The sequence below is a fragment of the Cyberlindnera jadinii genome (assembly GCF_001661405.1).
Source record: "Cyberlindnera jadinii NRRL Y-1542 unplaced genomic scaffold CYBJAscaffold_7, whole genome shotgun sequence".
In the NCBI taxonomy this organism is placed as follows: domain Eukaryota; kingdom Fungi; phylum Ascomycota; class Saccharomycetes; order Phaffomycetales; family Wickerhamomycetaceae; genus Williopsis; species Williopsis jadinii.
The window spans coordinates 294,584-313,191 of record NW_017963658.1 but is presented as its reverse complement, the minus strand read 5'-3'; the positions used below and the strand labels follow the sequence as shown (position 1 = coordinate 313,191).

Below are 18,608 nucleotides of genomic sequence, written 5' to 3'. Positions count from 1 at the left end.
TGTAGCTACATCGTACAAGTATCAACGAATCATGCTTATATTGAATTGTATAGTTGATCGACCCTGTGTTTCCACTGAACAATCAGACGGTGACCATCTTGTGGTAAGGTGAGGTCCTCGTTGAAGTATCTCCAGCTCAACACTCTCGATATGTGCAGCTCAACCTTTGCCCTTGAGAGTAGCTGTCTGGCTGCTTCACTACGAGGGTCTTGAGCCGGAAGTGAAGCCAATAGCTGTAGGCCACCCAATATTTTGCCAACTTCTATCGCCAACTGCGCCCCTTCAGGGTATCCTGAGTCGAAGCCACTCTGAAGAGTCGACTCCTTAGCTCTCGAGATTCCATCTAGGTAGCCTTGCTTGTTGTGTATTCTACGTAGCTTAGCAATGTCGGCACTTGCACAGGGCTCGTCGTCACTGTCTCCACCCCATATGTCGTCAATTGGCTCTTCGGTGGTCATCGTTGTTTGCTCGTCGTCTGCTTGTTGTTTGCAGCCTGGTGTATCGCCAATGCTGGAAAGAGAGTGTGTAATAATCTGCCGAGTTGGGCCTACTGATTTGGGTGTTGATGACATATACACCCTATGCATTAATGAGGCGAATTATTACAGCGGTGTATTATATTATTATATAATTGTTATATAATGCTGTGCGTGCCCGTACCACCTATGACTAATTCCATACACGTCACGTGCCACCCCACGTGACTTTCCCGCACCGTTCCCGTTTCTCTCCCGCCAAATTCGCCGCGGCCACAAACACAGCAAAGAAAGAAAAAATTCCCGAGGGAAAAGAGGACAAAACAACTGCAAACATCACCAACATTGCAGTGTTCAAACAGAGAAGAACGTCGTCCATAGCCTCCGTTGTTGAGAGAACAGAACAGAGAGAGCGGGCGAGAGAGACAGAACGATCACGAGAGCCGTGGAGAGATAGAACAAGGCCATGTCGTACAGTAACATTGTGACACAGGTGAGCCCTGAGCAGCAGCAGCAGCAGTACCAGCAGGCGGTGATTGATGATGACGACGTTGATCTTGGATCGACTGTGAACTTGAACATCCGCGGTGAGCTGTTCCGCATCACTCGGGATGAATTGATGAACTTGCCGGAGAGCATTCTCCTGTGCTTGTTCCCGAACGGTGTTTTCATGGATGAGGAGGGAAATACGCTGACCAACCTCACGGAGGAGGACGTTGTGTATGTGAACTTTGACCCGCTTTGCTTCAAGTACATCGTGGACTCCTTCGCCGCTGCTGCGAAGAAGCTACCTCAGGGCACCAAGCCGCAGGTGTACGAGGTGTACCAGACGCCTGATGCCGATGTTTTGAACGAGAAGCCTGCGATCATCGTGTTGAGAGAGGATATGGACTACTACGTGATTCCTCCTCACAAGGGGATCGGGGCTCCTGGTATCAGATCCATCAAGATGGCTGCTGGCAGTTACTTGGCGAACCGTACCAACGTGTTTGAAGGGTTGGGCTACAAGCCTGGCAAGAAGTTGGGGCCTGCTGAGGACCATTTGATGAACATGTTGTGCTCCTCAGGTTTCACTCTCGAGACCAACTGGGGCCATCGTTCGCCAGAGCCTGGCAAGACCGTGGTGACATCGCTTGCCTTGGTGGACCTGAAGCATCCAGAGCCTCCACACACGCCTGGCGACTCGCCATCTTTGGACCCCGTGGCGTCGAACTCGAGTGTGAACACTCAGCCAAAGTCTCGTCGCTCCAGGTTGGCAGAGTTGGCAACCAACGCTGCCAGATCAGCCTCGAGATCAGCTTCAAGAAGCAGCAGTAGCAGCAACAAACCACGTAGAAGTGCAGGCACCTCTTCCAAGTTGCTGTTGTTTTGGCGTAAGCCTGCAAGAAAGTGCTGGTGGAATAATGAAACCATTGAACTAGAAGTCCCCGGTATAATGGGCAAAGATGGTGTTGAGCGTACCGTCACGGTCAACGTTCATATACGACGTGTGTGGACATTGGAGTTATCTGTGATTGGAGTCCACTAGCTGCTTAAGTGTGTTGTTTGATGTTGTTATTACTGTTTATTGATCCTTGGCCGTATATAATACTAATAGATTCATTGAGTTTGGTTGATGTATCTCGCTATGTTCTCCGCGGTCTGGCTCGACGCACTCTTTGCAGTCTGTTCATAGGCATCCTGGTATCTCTGCTGTAGAGCCTCGCTGGATCTATCGTTGATCTCCCCTGACTGTCGATCTTCTGGGAATGTGTACTCTCTATCAGCCTCGATGCCTTCATCTTCATCACGTAGCACCAATCCGTCGTTCTCGCCTTCCTCTATCGACTCTGTGTCTGAGATAACGTCAACTTCGTCCTTCTTGGCCTCGTCCAGGCCCATATCTTTCATCATGCTGTTCAAGCTCTTCTCCTTACGCTTCTTCTCCTTCTCAGCCTTCTCTTTCAAGATTCTTTCCCTTTCAGCCATGTAATACTCGTTGTACTCCGTCACCTTGTTGTCCACAGCATCCAGGAACTCGTCGAATCCCTCTCCTGTGAAACTCGATACACCAACGATATCCAGCTGGGAGTAGAACTCCTCCAGCATCAAAGACATGGAGTTGACCAACGAGTTCATGTAGCCACTTCCATCCGTTTCATTGGCCTCCTGTTCTCTCAGAGCCGCCTGGAACGATTCGAAATCCGTCATCCACTCCTTGGCAAAGTCAGCCTTCGTGACGTCTGTCTTGTTAAACACGATGATCATTGGTAATTTCGTCTTATAAAGGATCGAGCATGCGTACAGCATATTGGACATGAAGGTGGTTGGCGACGTGTTTCTCGGAGTATCAACAATGTATGCAATCACCGTCGGGAAAGACGATGCAAAGGCCTCTGTTATGATGGCACCGGACGCTGACCATATGAAGCATTCGATCTGTCCTGGCGTGTCGACTATCACCTTCTCATATTGAGAAGACTTCTTCTCAACAATCTGAATCACCTGGTCAATCTTGGTGGAGAACAGGTTCAAAGAGGTCACAATCGCACCATTCGGACCCAAGTTATAGTTCTCCATCACCTTCTTATACTTGATGGAGTCCCGGATGTCAATGTTGGCACCAAACGGAATCTTCAGCACTGCTGGGTCCAAGTTTATAACGTATGGAACCTGCTTCTTGGAGTGCAAATGGGAGTTCAACCGTTGCATGAACGTGGTCTTTCCGGACCCGGCCATTCCGATACACAGCACCGTCTGTGGAGCCATCTCTTATTGCTTGTTTATACGCTTGTTTGTACTCGAAAAGGGTGAATTGTTGGTGAGCGATGAGCTTCTGGTGGTTGGAGTAGTTGGAAAATTTGTGCAGCTGAGGGTATATATGCTCTGTGGTGTTCGGATGTTCATTGGTGTCCGGGTTTCTTGGTGGTGTTTGGGTGTTTATTGGTGTCCAGGTGTTTATTGGTGTCCGGATGTGTACCCCCTCGTGCACTTCCCCTTCCCGGCCAATCACATCGAGCCCTCTCCTCGCACACAACCAATGGTCATTGCACCTCAAAAGCTGCTCAGCATCACACACAAAGGCTCAATCCAAACAGAGATGGGTGTTCCGGATCTGATCATCGATCCTGCGCTGAAGTACTGGGTTCTTGTGCCGATCTCCATAGCACTGCTGGTATTTGCCCTGCTGAGACATACGATAGCCATTTTGACATCACCGTCTCCAAAGTTACAACCATTGGCCAAGTTCAGGGAATTGGAAGGGTTGAAGAGTGCGCAGGTGTTCAAGAGGAACTACTGGGTGCTGCCAAAACACGATTTCATCAACAGACAGTCGTTGCACGTGAAGAGGCTCACCGACGGCTCGCTATTGGCTGAAGACCCGAACAACGAGCCTCAGAACCCATTGGACTCCAACGGCATGGATGGTATGATGGACATGGCCAAGGGCCAGTTCGGGAACATGATTGCTCAGACTGCGATGATGTCGTGGGTCAATTTCTTCTTCATGGGCTTTGTGCTGATGAAACTGCCCTTCCCACTGACGCTGAGGTTCAAGCAGATGCTACAGAATGGAGTCGCTACAGATGACCTCGACGTCCGGTGGGTCAGCTCAATATCGTGGTATTTCATCGCCAGCATGGGGCTTGTGAGTGTCATGAACGTTTTGTTCAACGACGAGTCCATGGGAGAACAATTGCAACAGCAGATGATGCTTCAAGGTGGACAGCCTCCACCAATGATGCTGGGGGCTCCAAAGCAGGACAAAGTGATGCTGGCCGAGGCAAACGACATACGGATCATTTCATACGAAAGTGTACTGGATGGCGTTGAGCAAAGAGTGGTTGAATTGTACAGCTAACCGTATATACCTTGTTCCAACCCACGAGGCAAAGGACGATCTCCGTATAATGAACGCCACGATTTAGGATGATTCCATCCCTGGCCAGCAGGCGACGAGATGGTTAAAAGCTTCAGCACTTTATCAGCAAGCACTTGCGAGTCGACTCTGTTATCGCCCTCGTAGACAAACATCACAACCGCATACACAGTAGTCACTCCCTTGATAGCATTCGTCAGGGCTCTAACGTAGGGGGACAGCACCATCTCCTCGTTATCCTCTTGTTCTATGGAGAACTGCTTGAACTGCTCGCTCAGGTCGTTCGACACGATCTCAATTGGGCAGCTGGCGTCCAGCGTGCTCTTGAGTGTATAGTCCTGAGAGTCCAGCACAACCACGGATTGGAACTGGGACTCCCTGATGAACTGGCTCAGGTACTGGACGAATTTGTAGCCATAACCGGGCAAGATCGGGCTCCTCTGCTGCACCAGTGCCAGCCCATGGGTCTCATCGACATACAGCTCGATCCCTGTGGATATCCCACGGTCAATTGGCTCCTCGTCGTCCAGGGAATCAACAGGAGAGGCAAACGGGTATAGCAGCGTATGGTCCATGGAACACGCCCATTCAAAGGGCAAATTGTGTACCAACAAGTCCACCGACAGCTGTGGCACGTTGCCGATGGACACGGACGGGATGATCAAGGTCTTTCCACGGAGCTTTGGCGTTTCAATTGGCATCTTATGGCGTTTGATGCTCGATTAGTGAAGAACCCATAGGCCTGGAGTCCACGCCTTAACCCCCTCCCTCCACGGCCTCGCACACCCTCCGTGCCCACATTTACGCTGAAACTCCCACCGTCCAGGCAGCCCCGTGCCCACACTTACGCCGGGCGCCAAGCTCATCTCATCGCGTTTTTTCCCACAATCTGGTGATGGAGCAGTGAAAAATTTTCGAGACATAAAGCGGAAAACACCTCTTTTGCTATCTCATCTCATCTCATCTCTCACCACAACACACCACAACACAGCTTTCAAGAGCAAACATGGGGTTATTAGAGGAGCTGCGTGATACTCTCATCAACAAGTCCGGCGACGTGGAGCTGGGCAAGCGATTCAGGGCGTTGTTTGACCTGAAGCACATTGGCTCTGAGTGGGAAAGCAACCCGGAGGATGCCAAAAGGGCAGTGCAGTACATTGCGGAGTCGTTCAAGGACGACTCAGAGCTGCTGAAGCACGAGGTTGCGTATGTGCTGGGCCAGACGAAGAACATGGACTCTGCTCCCATGCTTAGGGACGTGCTGAAGGACGAGGAAGGCCAGCAGTGCATGGTGAGACACGAGGCTGCGGAGGCACTTGGTGCGCTAGGCGATGTCGATTCAATGGCGTTGCTGAAGCACTACTACGAGCACGATCCGCTTCTCGAGATCAGACAGACCTGTGAGCTGGCAATTGAACGTATCAACTGGGAAACAAGCGAGAAGTCCAAGCAGGAGAAGCTCCAGGCGAGTGCGTTCTCGTCCATCGACCCTGCGCCTCCGCTATCGCTGGAGAAGGACTACGACCTGGACAAACTGACAAAGATCCTCAATGACCAGGACGAGCCCCTGTTCATCCGTTACAGGGCCATGTTCAGGCTGAGAGACATAGCCACTGATGAGGCGTGTCTGGCCCTGGCCACCGGCTTCGACGACCCAAGTGCGCTGTTCAAGCATGAGATCGCCTACGTCTTTGGCCAGCTGTCCAACCCTGTCACTGTGCCTGCGCTCGTCGAGGTGCTGAAGAGACAGGACGAGGCTCCGATGGTGAGACACGAGGCTGCCGAGGCATTGGGGTCCATTGCGACGGACGACGTGCTGCCAGTGTTGAAGGACTTTGCAACTGATTCGGATGAGGTTGTGAGGGACTCTGCCATCGTCGCACTGGACATGTACGAGTACGAGAACTCCGTGGAGGTTTAGTGGTGTAATCTTGGGGGCGTATGAGCTTTATGGGAAAGTTTCTAGGTAATAATGAATCACGTTGTTTATTGGTAATCAGTTATTGGTTCTAAATCTGTAGCCACACCCGGTGCACGTGTAGAAGACAGTGGCACCTTCGTCAGCTGAACGCAGTTGTAATGTGTGGTATTGCATCTCCTCGTTGCCACATTGCGGACACTTCTCCTTGATCGTGGCTCCCTCCTCGAGCTCGCTGCTCTTCAGCACGGTCTTGACGACGGACTTCTTCAACCGGAGTGCCGATGGGAAGGCATCGTCACTGGAACGGGTCACAACCTTGAGGTTGGCGAAACTGGACGAGTCGTATGAGCGTTGACAATCGGTACAGCTGATACGTTTCTGGCTGTTGGAGGAGTCCAGGAGATTACCACAGTCCACGCAGAAGATCAAACTACCAACGACGCTCATCGTGCAACGGCTGATTGGACTTGTACGAGTGGTTCGAGAGGCACATTCGAGAGGAGTTGGATGTATATAAACCAGATAATGGAAAAAGGCTGTGGAAAATTTTCGAGGCGATGAGCTCGGGGAGTGACGTGTCACGTGTTCGGCGTGCGGATCGTCACGTGACGTGCTTATGTAATATTCCGAGGTGTTACCCTACCTGAAGTAACCCCTCGGGTTTCGCCTTTTTTTCGCCTTTCCGCCCATCACAGAATCTTCACCAAAATCATCACCAAAACCATCAACAGAAACCTGGGCTTTCACCACCAACTTTCCCCGTGTGTTGTTGATCTGTTTGGCTATTCCGATTGGTACTGAGAGTATTGAAACGGGACCACGAAGAAAGGAAAAGATAGAGCATAATGGCACAGCAAATGATGGAGATGCCGGATATGTCCAATGCCATCGTTGCACAGGACGAGATGGGAAGACCTTTCATCATTGTGAGAGACCAGGGCAACAAGAAGAGGGTGCACGGCGTGGAGGCCAAGAAGCAGCACATCCTTGCTGCTCGTGCTGTTGCGAGCATCATCAAGACGTCGCTGGGGCCTCGTGGGCTGGATAAGATCCTTGTGAGCCCTGATGGTGAGATCACCATCACCAACGATGGGGCGACGATTCTGTCGCAGATGGAGCTGGACAACGAGATTGCCAAGCTGCTGGTGGAGCTGTCCAAGTCCCAGGATGACGAGATCGGTGACGGCACCACGGGTGTTGTTGTGCTGGCTGGTGCGTTGCTGGACCAGGCGTTGGAGCTGATCGACAAGGGCATCCATCCTATAAAGATCGCCAATGGCTTCGACGAGGCGTGCAAGGTTGCCATCGACCAGCTCGACAAGGAAGCCGACGACATCGAGAGCAACGTGGAGATCCTGCTGAGGGCTGCGAAGACGTCGCTGGGCTCCAAGATCGTGTCAAAGGCCCACGATCAGTTTGCTCAGATGGCTGTCGACGCGGTGCTCTCTGTTGCTGACAAGGAGCGTAAGGACGTTGACTTCGAGCTGATCAAAGTGGAAGGCAAAGTGGGTGGCTCCCTCGAGGACTCCAAGCTCATCAAAGGTGTCATCATCGACAAGGACTTCTCCCATCCTCAGATGCCAAAGTACATCGAGGATGTCAAGATCGCCATCTTGACATGCCCATTCGAGCCTCCAAAGCCAAAGACAAAGCACAAGCTGGACATCTCCACAGTGGAGGAGTTCAAGCACCTCCAGGACTACGAACAGGACAAGTTCAAGGAGATGGTTTCAAGGGTTAAGGACTCAGGTGCCAACTTGGTCATTTGCCAGTGGGGGTTTGACGATGAGGCAAACCATCTTCTCTTGCAACACCACTTGCCTGCTGTGCGCTGGGTTGGTGGTCCTGAGCTGGAGCTGATTGCCATTGCAACAAACGGCCGTATTGTTCCAAGATTCGAAGACTTGTCGGCTGATAAGCTGGGTAAAGCTGGCAAAGTCCGTGAGCTGGAATTCGGTACAACAAGAGACCGTATGCTGGTGATTGAAGAATGCTCAAACTCCAGGGCCGTGACCTGCTTCATCAGAGGCTCAAACAAGATGATTGTCGATGAGGCCAAGCGTGCTTTGCACGATTCTCTGTGTGTTGTGCGTAACTTGATCAAGGACTCCCGTGTTGTGTACGGAGGTGGTGCTGCTGAGATCACATGTTCTCTTGCCGTGTCGGAAGCTGCTGATAAACAACCTGGCATAGGCCAATACGCCTTCAGAGCCTTTGCCAATGCGCTGGATCAAGTTCCAATGACTCTTGCGGAGAACTCCGGGTTGGATCCTATAGAGACGTTAGCCAATGTAAAGGCAAGACAGGTGAGGGAGGCCAACTCGCACCTGGGTGTGGACTGCTTGGGGAAGGACTCGAACGACATGAAGGAGCTATTCGTCGTTGATCCACTCATCGGGAAGAAGCAGCAGTTGCTATTGGCTACACAGTTAACAAGAATGATTTTGAAGATCAACGACGTTATCATCAGTGGAAAGGACTCCTATTGAGCGTGGAGGGGCTGAACCTGGAGGGCCTAAACCTCGAAGGGCTTGTCGCTATACTCATCCTTAAATATCAAGTGAGGCTTCCTCTTTGCAAGATCCAATATAGTCTTGCCAAACTCGGAATTGGCCCATGCAAACCATGGTCTCGTATACCTCAGCCCATCTCTGAAATTGACATGGATTGTTTCGTGGATTAACCCCAACCCTGCTGTATTCTGTAGCACTAGCTGTAAGTTCTCCTTGATCTCCTCGTCGTCGTCAGTGGTTCGTATGGCCATCAACAACGACATTGGCCACGCGTTGTGTATGCCAACATGGGGTCCTCCAATCCCTTTGAAGTGAGAGCCCTGGAGATAGAACGGGTTACCACGCTTGGTGAGGATCATTCTTCTCGTGTTCTGGTAGATCTCGTCGTCGATGTCCACGAAGCCCAAGTCCGGAAGGGAAAGTAGTGAGGGAATGTTGGCATCGTCCATCAACACTGAGCCTCCATAGCCATCGACTTCGTAGGCAAACACTCTCCCAAACTCTGGATGCTCACGAACTGCGTGCTTGTAGATGGCATTCCTTATCGTCTGGGATATATTCGTCGACTTCCTTATGATTCTATCAACCTCGTACTGGAAGCCGTCGATCTGATCCTTGACAGACTTCAAATTCTCAGCAGCTCTGAGCAACTCCACACTCATATGGGCATTCGCAGGGATGAAGAACTGGAAAGTACATGCATCGTCTGAAGGTCTGAATGCGGATCTCACCAAGCCAGTGCCAAAGTTAACAGGGTTGCCTGTTCCTGCCAATGGTAGGGTCTCCGTGCCTATGTTGGTGTTTCTCTGGAAGGTGTAGTAGAAGGGGTTCACTGAGCCATCCTCGCTGAACGTAGGCACAGACTCTCTTTTGATGACTGTGAGGATGTTCAACATGGCATTGATCCAGAGCTCGTTGAAGATGGAGCTGTCCTTGGTCTGCTCAAAGTACTCGTTGGATAATGTCAAGAACGAGGCCAACGAGTCCAACTCGTACTTGCATTCAAACACGTACTTCCAGTGCGGTATTGGCGACACCGAGTCCCTCGCAGTGTCGCCTTTCTTGATGCCTGAGCCTGGAGGAGGATGGAAGGCGTTGCAGTATGGAGACACCAATATGAACGAGGCCTGTGTGTTGATGGCTCCACGCATCAACTCCTGTAGCTGTGGATCGTCCTTGGTCAAGGGCTGATACACTGAGAGCTGTCTCGCCGCGTCTCTCAACCATTCCGCATGGATATCACCAGTGACGACAAACGTCTGAGCAAACTTGTCATTGCCTTGGGGCTTGTGCCAGAGCACAGTGGTGTCTAAAGTGTTTGGCAAGGTGTTTTCAAGCAGCCTGGCAAGGTCCGGGTCTTCAATACGCTCTTTCAACTGCTCGAGCAACGCCTCAACGGCGCTCGACGTGAACGTCCGGCACTGGACAGGCGGTCTCTGGAACGGTAGGCCTAAGGGGCCCAGTGATAAGGGCTCGTGGATCTCCTCAGAGTACGACTTGTAATCCTCACATCGGCCACTGGACATCTGGTAGAAATGGGCCTTGCTCGGCTTCTTGTGCCTGGTCTTCTCGACAAACGACGTCAGCTCGGGCTCCACGGACTGAGCCTGGAGGCCCTTCAGCTTCTGCTGTAACACCTGCTCCTCGTAGTCGTCATCCACACCAACAGACATCAGCCAGTAAACAACGAGACAGATCATCATAACCCCAGCAACCAACCGCTTGGGCCTGATCTGCCTGAACGACTTCTTTGCAGCGAATTTGAAGCTTTGATTAGGCAATGGCATAGCTCTGTGATGTGTTCTTGTCCACCAGTTGTCATTTGACGGAGTGAGTGTGAAGAGAGAAGAAGATGGAAAGTGTGGAGGAGCCGCTGATGTTGAAGTTTTGATGAGTTTTGTGTCGCAGAATTGGTGATGTGGGTGGGGGCGGGTATTGTGTGTGCTGCCCGTACCGAGCAGGTGGTGGTGTCTGGGTGTGCGTGTGGTATTGCGGTGTTCGGGTGTTACGTGGTATTGCGGTGTTCGGGTGTTGCGTGGTGTTGCGGTGTTCGGGTGTTACGTGTCTCGCTACGCTAACTTCACTCCAACGGCGATGGGGGTGCTTGCCTCCCATCTCTTCACCTTATATCGCCATATCTACGGGGCAATGTTTCTCCAAGTGGACCTTTTCAACATCCTGTGGTTCTTTGTGCTATTGAAGCTGCTGCAGACCGCACTTCTCTCCCTGCCTGTGCCAACTTTCGATAACTCTCAAGAGATTTATCCGTTGGTTATCGTGTCAAGCAGCGAGTACATCAACGGAGTGCTTCAGAGGCTTATACGATGGGACGCGGTCTACTTCTCTTCGCTGTTCGTCAGTGGGCCTCGGTTTGAACATGAGTGGGTATTTGGACCGTTATGGGTCTCGCTGGTTCGTTTCGTTTCCAATTGGCTGTTGCCCTCGTCGATATCTCCAATACTCGTTGGTATCGTCATATCGAATATACTGCACTTGACATCAGCACTGCTGTTGTTCCGTTTGACCACGGCATTGTACGGTGTCAAGTTTGCCATGAAGTCGACAGTGCTATTCCTGTTCAGTGCACAGGGAATCTTCATGATGGCGCCGTACTCCGAGAACCTGGCAACAGCGTTGTCGTTTCTGGCCTTGTTGCTCATAAACTCCAAGAGCAGATGGCTATACCTGTTGAGCACAGTGCCGCTAATCGGTGCCTTCTGGACACGAAGCAATACACTGGTACTGGGGACGGTTTACCTTTACGACTTCATCATCAAGAGAAGCCCACTCGCACTGGTCTGTGGGCTCACGTTGGCGTTGGGCTCATTGGCCTCACTATACGCTCCCTATGTCGAGTACTGTCCGGGGAGACCATGGTGTGACTCCATGTTACCATCGCTCTACCACTTTGCTCAGGGGGAATACTGGAACGTTGGACTGTTCAAGTACTGGACTTTGAACAACTTGCCGAATTTCCTACTCGGGGCACCTGTTATCGTACTACAAGTGCTTGCCATCAAGAGATACTACAAGGAACACACTTCACTTGCCATAACGAACGCTCTGTTCTTGCTAATGATTACAACTCTGGCACATGTCCAAATCATCATCAGAGTATCTGGGTTTCTACCGTTGACTCAGTGGTACCTAGCAGAAGAGTTAGGTCATAAAAGGGGACAAGGCTGGATATTGTACAACTGTTCATGGTTGGTGATAGGAACGCTGCTGTACAGTGCCTTCCTACCACCAGCTTAAGACAGGTGTGTGTATATGAAATAGCTCTACAGGTTAGACAATTGTACATTACCGATTTCCTTTTACTAAACCATAAAAAACCAAAAAGAATCATTAAAAGAAAAAGAAACATTCCAACCCTCCAATTACATTCATAACAATGTCAGAAAAATAATAAAATAATAAATCCCCATGATAAAGTCTCAAACCTTAGGATCTCTCACCTCTCAATCTTCTGGCCAATTGGATATCCTTCTTCTGGATGGTAACACGCTTAGCGTGGATGGCAGCCAAGTTGGTGTCCTCAAAGAGGGAAACCAAGTAAGCCTCGACGGACTCTTGCAAGGCACCGATGGCAGAAGATTGGAATCTCAAGTCGGTCTTGAAATCCTGAGCAATTTCACGCACCAATCTTTGGAATGGCAACTTTCTGATCAAAAGCTCGGTGGACTTTTGGAAACGTCTAATCTCTCTAAGAGCAACGGTACCTGGTTTATATCTGTGTGGCTTCTTGACACCACCTGTGGATGGAGCAGACTTTCTGGCAGCCTTGGAAGCGAGTTGCTTTCTTGGGGCCTTACCACCAGTGGACTTTCTTGCTGTTTGTTTGGTTCTAGCCATTGTTGTTGTTGATGTTCTATAACCTAGCGGCTAATGGGAAATTTTTTTAAGGGGGAAATAGGCCAACCCACTCCCTTTTTATACTCCCTCCGCCTTCCCGTTTTTGTGGCTCAATCCGTTGTTGTCCCTCTCCTTATCTGTTCTGTAAATTACACAGGTCCACTGTGTAATTTTCAGGCTGTATTTTTGTTTACGTTTTTTTTTCTTTTTTTCACCAATGCGTTCCACATTTTACGCACGCTCACTGTGTAAATATCAGCACGATAAACAAGCGAAAACAAACAAAACAAACAAAACAAACAAAAAACACACAACCGCGCGACGTTCGTTTTTTGCGCTACAACATGGCCATACAAATCCCAACGGTGCGAGAGCGGGAAATGTTGAACCGCAACGGTGCACAACATATTTTTCCCGCGTGATGTATTCTACACATCTCGCCGCGTAAATCTGGGAACGGGCTCTGTCCCAGTCGCCCGCCACCGAGTAATTGCAAGATTTTAAGGGGTTTTGTGGCTCTGTGTTCGTCGTTTCATTTCCAAGCGCAGGATATAAAAAGGACACAGTATTCTCACCTCCGTTGTCCTTTCTGCGAATACACCAGCTTCTCAACTACACAACAACAACCAAATAATCAATTAACAATGTCCGGTAGAGGTAAAGGTGGAAAAGGATTGGGAAAAGGTGGTGCTAAGCGTCACAGAAAGATTCTCCGTGATAACATCCAAGGTATCACCAAGCCAGCCATCAGAAGATTGGCCAGAAGAGGTGGTGTCAAGCGTATCTCTGCTTTGATCTACGAAGAAGTCAGAGGTGTTCTCAAGTCCTTCTTGGAGAACGTTATCAGAGACGCTGTCACTTACACTGAGCACGCAAAGAGAAAAACCGTCACTTCTTTGGATGTCGTCTACGCTTTGAAGAGACAAGGTAGAACCTTGTACGGTTTCGGTAACTGATGAACTTTTATTTTTCATTAATGTTGTATATTTCTCTTTATCTGTTTTTCTTTAAGGGTGGTTCATTTTATAATTTAATTAGGGGTTAATGAATTGGGTTTCTTTGTGATATCACAATTTGCACTATTCACTACAGCGTAGTTATTTGGTAGGTGTTTGCTGTGTATTTTCTTCGGTGCTTGATGTGTAGTTTGGCTGTACCGTAGGCTGAGAGCAAATGTTACAAAGGGCACACCCGCGAATTTGTAGTGCAAATGTACATGGCATGTATCATAGCATGGCCAAGTGGGTCAGAACGGGGTTCTTTGGTTAATGGAATGCACGAATATAATCCATGGTTGGACTATTTTTCAGTTAGAAAGAGTAATCATTGGGAATTATACTCGGTGTGTGAACAAAAGTTCAACTCCAGGATAATCAATCAATTATACTCTACATAGCTTTCTACCATTAACTTTTCTCAATTAATTTATCTTTCCATTTTCTGAAAATATGATTAATAATTGGAACTACTTTTCTCAAAATAATGGAATAAAGGTCATTAGGATACTATGATTGACATAATAAACGGATATTTGATACTAATATGAGCTGAAATGCCGCCTAATGAATGAATAATTACAACTATTCACACTACCATCACGTGAATGGGAAAAGTCACATCCGTACACCCAAACACCCAAACACCAACAATATCCTGGTATACCGGGCTGTCACCCATTCACCAAATTATCAAATGTACTCTACATAGAGATTATATGTATATCATCAACCGTCTTTTCAAACAAAATAGTATATGTGATGAAGAATAATATAACTAAAATAAACAAAAAAAAACTAAACACCAATATCCCTTATATTTGAGTTAAAATAGAAAATGGGACACAAGGAGAAACCTTGCATCTCCTTAAGCATACTCAACGTTATCCTTAGCCCATTGGATGGCCCTTGTTGCATCCTCACCACTCAATTCGTGTTTGACTCTAACGTGTCTACTCAGTGCATCACCTCTACTGAACGTCTTTTCCTTTTTGGATCTCAGGTTCGAAGTTGTACTTGTAGAAGGATCAACATCCATCATCTCAACGTCATCATCTTGACGAGGTCTATCTGGGTATAATGCATGAGGGTACAATCCGCAACAAACAATGCAACGGAAAATCTTCTTTCTCTCAGCATGGATAGTGTCCTGATGTCTAATCAAATCATATGGTCTTGAAAATGACTTGAGGCACGGTTCGTTCGTCTGTGGATTGAGCAATTGACACTGGTGTAATCCTTGAGCATTTGGAACCAAACTTGATAAATCAGCGCGCTGATTGGTATTGGACTGTTTAGCAACACCATTTGGATTTGGAGTTAACTTTGAAACAGTGGCTGGTCTGGAACTGGTATTTATATTAGCATTGTCTGTAACGGTCGGTTTTTGTGCCTTTGGTATCGTAGTGTTCATTAGATTTGCCGGGCTTGTAGTACTTGCATTTACCGTGTCTATAGGTACCGGTGCAGTGACACCAAAGTTCCCAGCAACAGCGGTTGGAGCAGACTTCACCATGTTCATTTGGAAACTTGATGCTTGTTGAGAAGCCAACTGTGGAACGTTTCCGGCGGATCCAGTTATGGACATTCTACCTGAGCGGATGGCACATGGTGCAGACATGGATTCACGTCTCAACTCACCAAAGCGTGGACCAGCAACGCCTTCGTATTCCTCTTCCCAATCAGTGTCAAAGTATTCATCTTCAGAGTCGGAGAGCATCTCCTCTAATTCTTCATTCCAAGCCTGTGGCTCAGCTTGTTGAGCAGCAACGTGGAGTTCCTGTGGCCACATCACCAATCCATCACTCTCATCAAATAACGATAGTGTAAGATCGTCGTTGAACTTCACAAGAGGTTCGTTTTCGTAGAGCTGTGGTTGAGTAAAGGGCACCGAGTCCGGGTCCGCATACGACGTGAATACGGGCACATCTTGGTCGTTGAAGGTCATCATGGTGTGGTCATTAGAAGGTACTTGTGAGAGCTGGGGGCTATTGCTATACGTGTAAGACTGCGACTGCGACTGCGACTCTGGCAAGTCTGGTATCGTGAGCAGAGTGTCGTGGCGTATCGAGGACATACTCGTATTGGAGTTATTGGAGTGCGTATATGGTGAATTTGGAACGTGGTATAGTTCATCCTCCATAACGTCCGTCAAAGTGCGGCGGAGCTTAGGAAAAACCGTGAGAGATGTCATGTCGTTATGTTCTTGTTGTGTTTGATGGTTTGCTTCTTCCGGTGGCAAACTAGTGCTGTTTCCCCTGTGGTTGTTCAAAACGTAGCAAATAGAAAAGAAATGACGCGAATGAAGAAAAGCTCAGGCACAGACGATGGAGAGAAAGCTTAGTGAAACAACTTCTCCTCTTTGTCTATCCAATGGTGTTTCTACCTCGCGAGTTAAACCTCTTTCCTGTTCTTTATAGAATGTTGAAGAGTGCGAAAAGGAAAGAAGGAACGATTTCCAGGGGGGGCGCAGATTTGTTTATTTATGACACCTTAGCGCGGCTAACCACAAAAGCAAAAAAATATTTAGAATTAGAGTTCGATCGTTGATCGGTGGATTAGAAATCAAAAGACAGCTTAGGGTAGGGTAACGGTTAATAATTTAGCCCCTTTTGGGATAGTTTCCCTTTCGGGTGTTAATTTGGAGAGTTTTCGAATATTCTGGAAATAATTGCTAGTGCGCTTTTCGGGTTTCGGATTTGTTCTCCGTCGGGGCAGGGCAAGGTGCTTAGCCCTAAACTCCGGTAAAACCAGGGTTAAGCCGCAAACTCCATCAACACATTTCCAGGTCAGGTTTGGCTGCTTTGGCTGTTAGTTGATCTGTTTGCAGTTGACAGGGTCATCAATACTCTTTAATCATGGGTCATTAGCAAGGGTTATATACACTCAATAGAGCTTAGTACTCTTTTAGATACTTTGTTTTAGTGTTCTTTCTTTGTGCTGCGTATGGTTGTCAATCAACCAAACAGCCACGACGGCCTTTACAAGGCCAGCGTTCTGTTGTATGCAATGTTAGGTGGTCCGACAAGCTCGAAATCATCCGTCACACTGACATGTTTGAGTACAGGATCAAAGGCAAATATGGTCTCGAGTTTGTAATCGACAAACCCCAGGTACACACCGTTAACCATAACGCCCCTATTGTCCTTAAATCTGATCTTTGATCCTATCTTCAACTCAGTCAGCTTACGGAACACGTCATGGAGGCTGCGACTCCAATCGGCAAAGCACTCACATGACGTCTGTCTCCCAGCTTCACCATGTCCAGCTTCTGTACTTATGACGAAGTTGTTATCAATGGCAACGATATGTCTGGACACCCAGGGCCAGAACTCTCGACAGAACCCACCATCTACAAGAGTGGCACCGACCCTTATTCTCCACTCTTGTTTGATCAACCTCATAGTGTCCATGTCCCCGGGGTCTTCAAACTCGATGCTGATGCCATTGCGAGAGCAGTAGTTTATAAGAGGGGTATTGTCATAATCAGAGGCAGATATGAAAGGAGGGATTTCATCACGAGACAGAGTACAGCACAGAACCCTTTTGACAGTTCTTCCTCCATCCTGGGCCATCTGCTTCAAAAGAGAGATGAATTCAGCCATCTCATCGAGGTGGAAAAAGTGTCTCACAGGACGTAAAATCGTGAATCCAGTGTAGCGATCCACTGCAGTGAAGTAAGTGCTGTGGTCAGGTCCAGGAACGGCAGAGATGAAGACAACATCGTTGGGTGCGGAAGCAGTGTACTTTGGATCGTAGCACACACACTGCTTGATACAGTATTCAAAGTCTTCTAGCTCAATGGCCTCTGGCATGTCCACTCCCAGGTAATCCAGTTCCTCCCAGAGTTCTTCAGGGCTCTTGTGGAACATGTTTCTATGGATTTCAAGTGCATCGTAGATCCAAGAGCCATATTCTTGTGACATAATTGCATGGTACACTCGACCTTCCCCAACTCCAGGGTTGGCCAGGGTGTAGCTCTCATGCCATGTGATTTCACAATCCTCACCTGCATAAGTCAAAGTTGCTAGTATATCAAGCGTGGAGTTGAGAAGAAGACACTCGTCCTCATAGACACCGAACCTAGCAAAGTGTTCGACAACTTGGTTCTGGTCGTCTTCAATGTCATACATAAGCAATGGACAAAGTTTATGCTTGAATCGCATGATATCCTTTTTGGCAGGTTCCGGAGAACTTGAAGAAGTAGAGGAAGAGCTACCAGCTCTGGCATCAGCTTTACTGCTCTTTCCAGTGGCTTTGTTGTCATCTATGTCGTTGTTCACTGGTTCGACATTTTGGGGCTTTGGAGCAGCACCGGGTCTTCCTTCTTTGATCTTTGCAGCAGCAAGCTCCAACGATGGACGGGGGAACGATTGCAAGTCATCAAAGTTCTTTATGGCAAATCTTTCACAGATGTATCTCACCTCAGCTCTCTTCAAATCGCTCATGCTCACGATATTGGAAATCAGCTTGTGGGTGTGCTTTGCAGATTTGAAGAACTCATCCATGACAAAGAGCTTCTCTAGTGAGGTTCCACGGTTAAACTGGCAAATCAGAACATCCACCGGGGAGTTGAGCACCTTGTCGTTGATGAAATAGAGAATCTCGTTCCCTTGCCACGATGAAGCATCTGGGATGAATCTCTTCACCGCTCCGTTCAGCATAGTCCATATCGCCTCTGCCAAGTTCGGGAACTTGTTCCACTCATCTTCCACCATAGTGTACCTGGTACATCTAACCATCCTTCTAACGGACTGGTCTGTCCATCCAGACCCACCAGACCCGGTCAACCACCCTTTCAGCGTCTCTTCAACATCAGCCCACAACCTCGGCACCTCGTTCAGCTTCGCTATGGGACTCAGAGGTTCGCATTCACACACATGATCAATCAACAGATCTCCAGCTGCAGTGGTTCGATTCGACATCGTCCGCTGTCTTTTGTCAGTTTTAGTTGTGCTTTCTTCGTGGCACTATGGTTGGAAATGCGTG

General features: G+C 48.6%; 14 protein-coding genes across 14 annotated transcripts; 6 read left to right on the top strand and 8 right to left on the bottom strand.

The window, feature by feature from the left end:
* Window positions 1–35: 35 nt before the first annotated feature.
* On the bottom strand, window positions 36–549 carry YAE1 (Yae1p; the record flags this gene model as incomplete). Its single annotated transcript, XM_020217150.1, has 1 exon — window positions 36–549. The coding sequence occupies exon 1, from the start codon at window positions 456–458 to the stop codon at window positions 36–38; it is 423 nt and encodes a 140-aa protein (XP_020070363.1). The 5' UTR covers window positions 459–549.
* Window positions 550–942: 393 nt separating this feature from the next.
* WHI2 (Whi2p) lies at window positions 943–2,094 on the top strand (the record flags this gene model as incomplete). The annotated part of the gene is made up of 1 exon (XM_020217149.1): window positions 943–2,094. One exon carries the CDS (start codon window positions 943–945, stop codon window positions 2,002–2,004), a length of 1,062 nt encoding a protein of 353 aa, XP_020070362.1. The 3' UTR covers window positions 2,005–2,094.
* NPA3 (GTPase NPA3) lies at window positions 2,053–3,353 on the bottom strand. The gene has a single exon (XM_020215131.1). The coding sequence runs from the start codon at window positions 3,222–3,224 to the stop codon at window positions 2,076–2,078; it is 1,149 nt and encodes a 382-aa protein (XP_020070361.1). The 5' UTR covers window positions 3,225–3,353; the 3' UTR covers window positions 2,053–2,075.
* A 202-nt stretch (window positions 3,354–3,555) lies between these two features.
* EMC3 (ER membrane complex subunit EMC3) lies at window positions 3,556–4,317 on the top strand (the record flags this gene model as incomplete). Its single annotated transcript, XM_020212738.1, has 1 exon — window positions 3,556–4,317. One exon carries the CDS (start codon window positions 3,556–3,558, stop codon window positions 4,315–4,317), a length of 762 nt encoding a protein of 253 aa, XP_020070360.1.
* Window positions 4,314–5,036, bottom strand: ADD66 (Add66p; the record flags this gene model as incomplete). Its single annotated transcript, XM_020212739.1, has 1 exon — window positions 4,314–5,036. The coding sequence occupies one exon, from the start codon at window positions 5,034–5,036 to the stop codon at window positions 4,314–4,316; it is 723 nt and encodes a 240-aa protein (XP_020070359.1).
* Window positions 5,037–5,341: 305 nt separating this feature from the next.
* Window positions 5,342–6,256, top strand: LIA1 (deoxyhypusine monooxygenase; the record flags this gene model as incomplete). Its single annotated transcript, XM_020212713.1, has 1 exon — window positions 5,342–6,256. One exon carries the CDS (start codon window positions 5,342–5,344, stop codon window positions 6,254–6,256), a length of 915 nt encoding a protein of 304 aa, XP_020070358.1.
* Window positions 6,257–6,331: 75 nt separating this feature from the next.
* RPA12 (DNA-directed RNA polymerase I core subunit RPA12) lies at window positions 6,332–6,703 on the bottom strand (the record flags this gene model as incomplete). Its single annotated transcript, XM_020212716.1, has 1 exon — window positions 6,332–6,703. The coding sequence occupies one exon, from the start codon at window positions 6,701–6,703 to the stop codon at window positions 6,332–6,334; it is 372 nt and encodes a 123-aa protein (XP_020070357.1).
* Window positions 6,704–6,902: 199 nt separating this feature from the next.
* Window positions 6,903–8,758, top strand: CCT5 (chaperonin-containing T-complex subunit CCT5). Its single transcript, XM_020218012.1, has one exon. It carries the CDS (start codon window positions 7,102–7,104, stop codon window positions 8,743–8,745), a length of 1,644 nt encoding a protein of 547 aa, XP_020070356.1. The 5' UTR covers window positions 6,903–7,101; the 3' UTR covers window positions 8,746–8,758.
* A 13-nt stretch (window positions 8,759–8,771) lies between these two features.
* CYBJADRAFT_127827 (glycoside hydrolase family 125 protein) lies at window positions 8,772–10,295 on the bottom strand (the record flags this gene model as incomplete). Its single annotated transcript, XM_020212719.1, has 1 exon — window positions 8,772–10,295. One exon carries the CDS (start codon window positions 10,293–10,295, stop codon window positions 8,772–8,774), a length of 1,524 nt encoding a protein of 507 aa, XP_020070355.1.
* A 614-nt stretch (window positions 10,296–10,909) lies between these two features.
* GPI18 (GPI-anchor transamidase GPI18) lies at window positions 10,910–12,198 on the top strand. The gene has a single exon (XM_020215130.1). The coding sequence runs from the start codon at window positions 10,918–10,920 to the stop codon at window positions 12,022–12,024; it is 1,107 nt and encodes a 368-aa protein (XP_020070354.1). The 5' UTR covers window positions 10,910–10,917; the 3' UTR covers window positions 12,025–12,198.
* Window positions 12,199–12,213: 15 nt separating this feature from the next.
* Window positions 12,214–12,624, bottom strand: CYBJADRAFT_177642 (histone H3; the record flags this gene model as incomplete). Its single annotated transcript, XM_020216877.1, has 1 exon — window positions 12,214–12,624. One exon carries the CDS (start codon window positions 12,622–12,624, stop codon window positions 12,214–12,216), a length of 411 nt encoding a protein of 136 aa, XP_020070353.1.
* A 347-nt stretch (window positions 12,625–12,971) lies between these two features.
* Window positions 12,972–13,666, top strand: HHF1 (histone H4). The gene has a single exon (XM_020217148.1). It carries the CDS (start codon window positions 13,269–13,271, stop codon window positions 13,578–13,580), a length of 312 nt encoding a protein of 103 aa, XP_020070352.1. The 5' UTR covers window positions 12,972–13,268; the 3' UTR covers window positions 13,581–13,666.
* A 685-nt stretch (window positions 13,667–14,351) lies between these two features.
* RPN4 (stress-regulated transcription factor RPN4) lies at window positions 14,352–16,053 on the bottom strand. The gene has a single exon (XM_020215129.1). The coding sequence runs from the start codon at window positions 15,811–15,813 to the stop codon at window positions 14,488–14,490; it is 1,326 nt and encodes a 441-aa protein (XP_020070351.1). The 5' UTR covers window positions 15,814–16,053; the 3' UTR covers window positions 14,352–14,487.
* A 106-nt stretch (window positions 16,054–16,159) lies between these two features.
* CYBJADRAFT_167898 (uncharacterized protein) lies at window positions 16,160–18,570 on the bottom strand. Its single transcript, XM_020215128.1, has one exon. The coding sequence runs from the start codon at window positions 18,542–18,544 to the stop codon at window positions 16,601–16,603; it is 1,944 nt and encodes a 647-aa protein (XP_020070350.1). The 5' UTR covers window positions 18,545–18,570; the 3' UTR covers window positions 16,160–16,600.
* Between the last annotated feature and the right edge of the window lie 38 nt (window positions 18,571–18,608).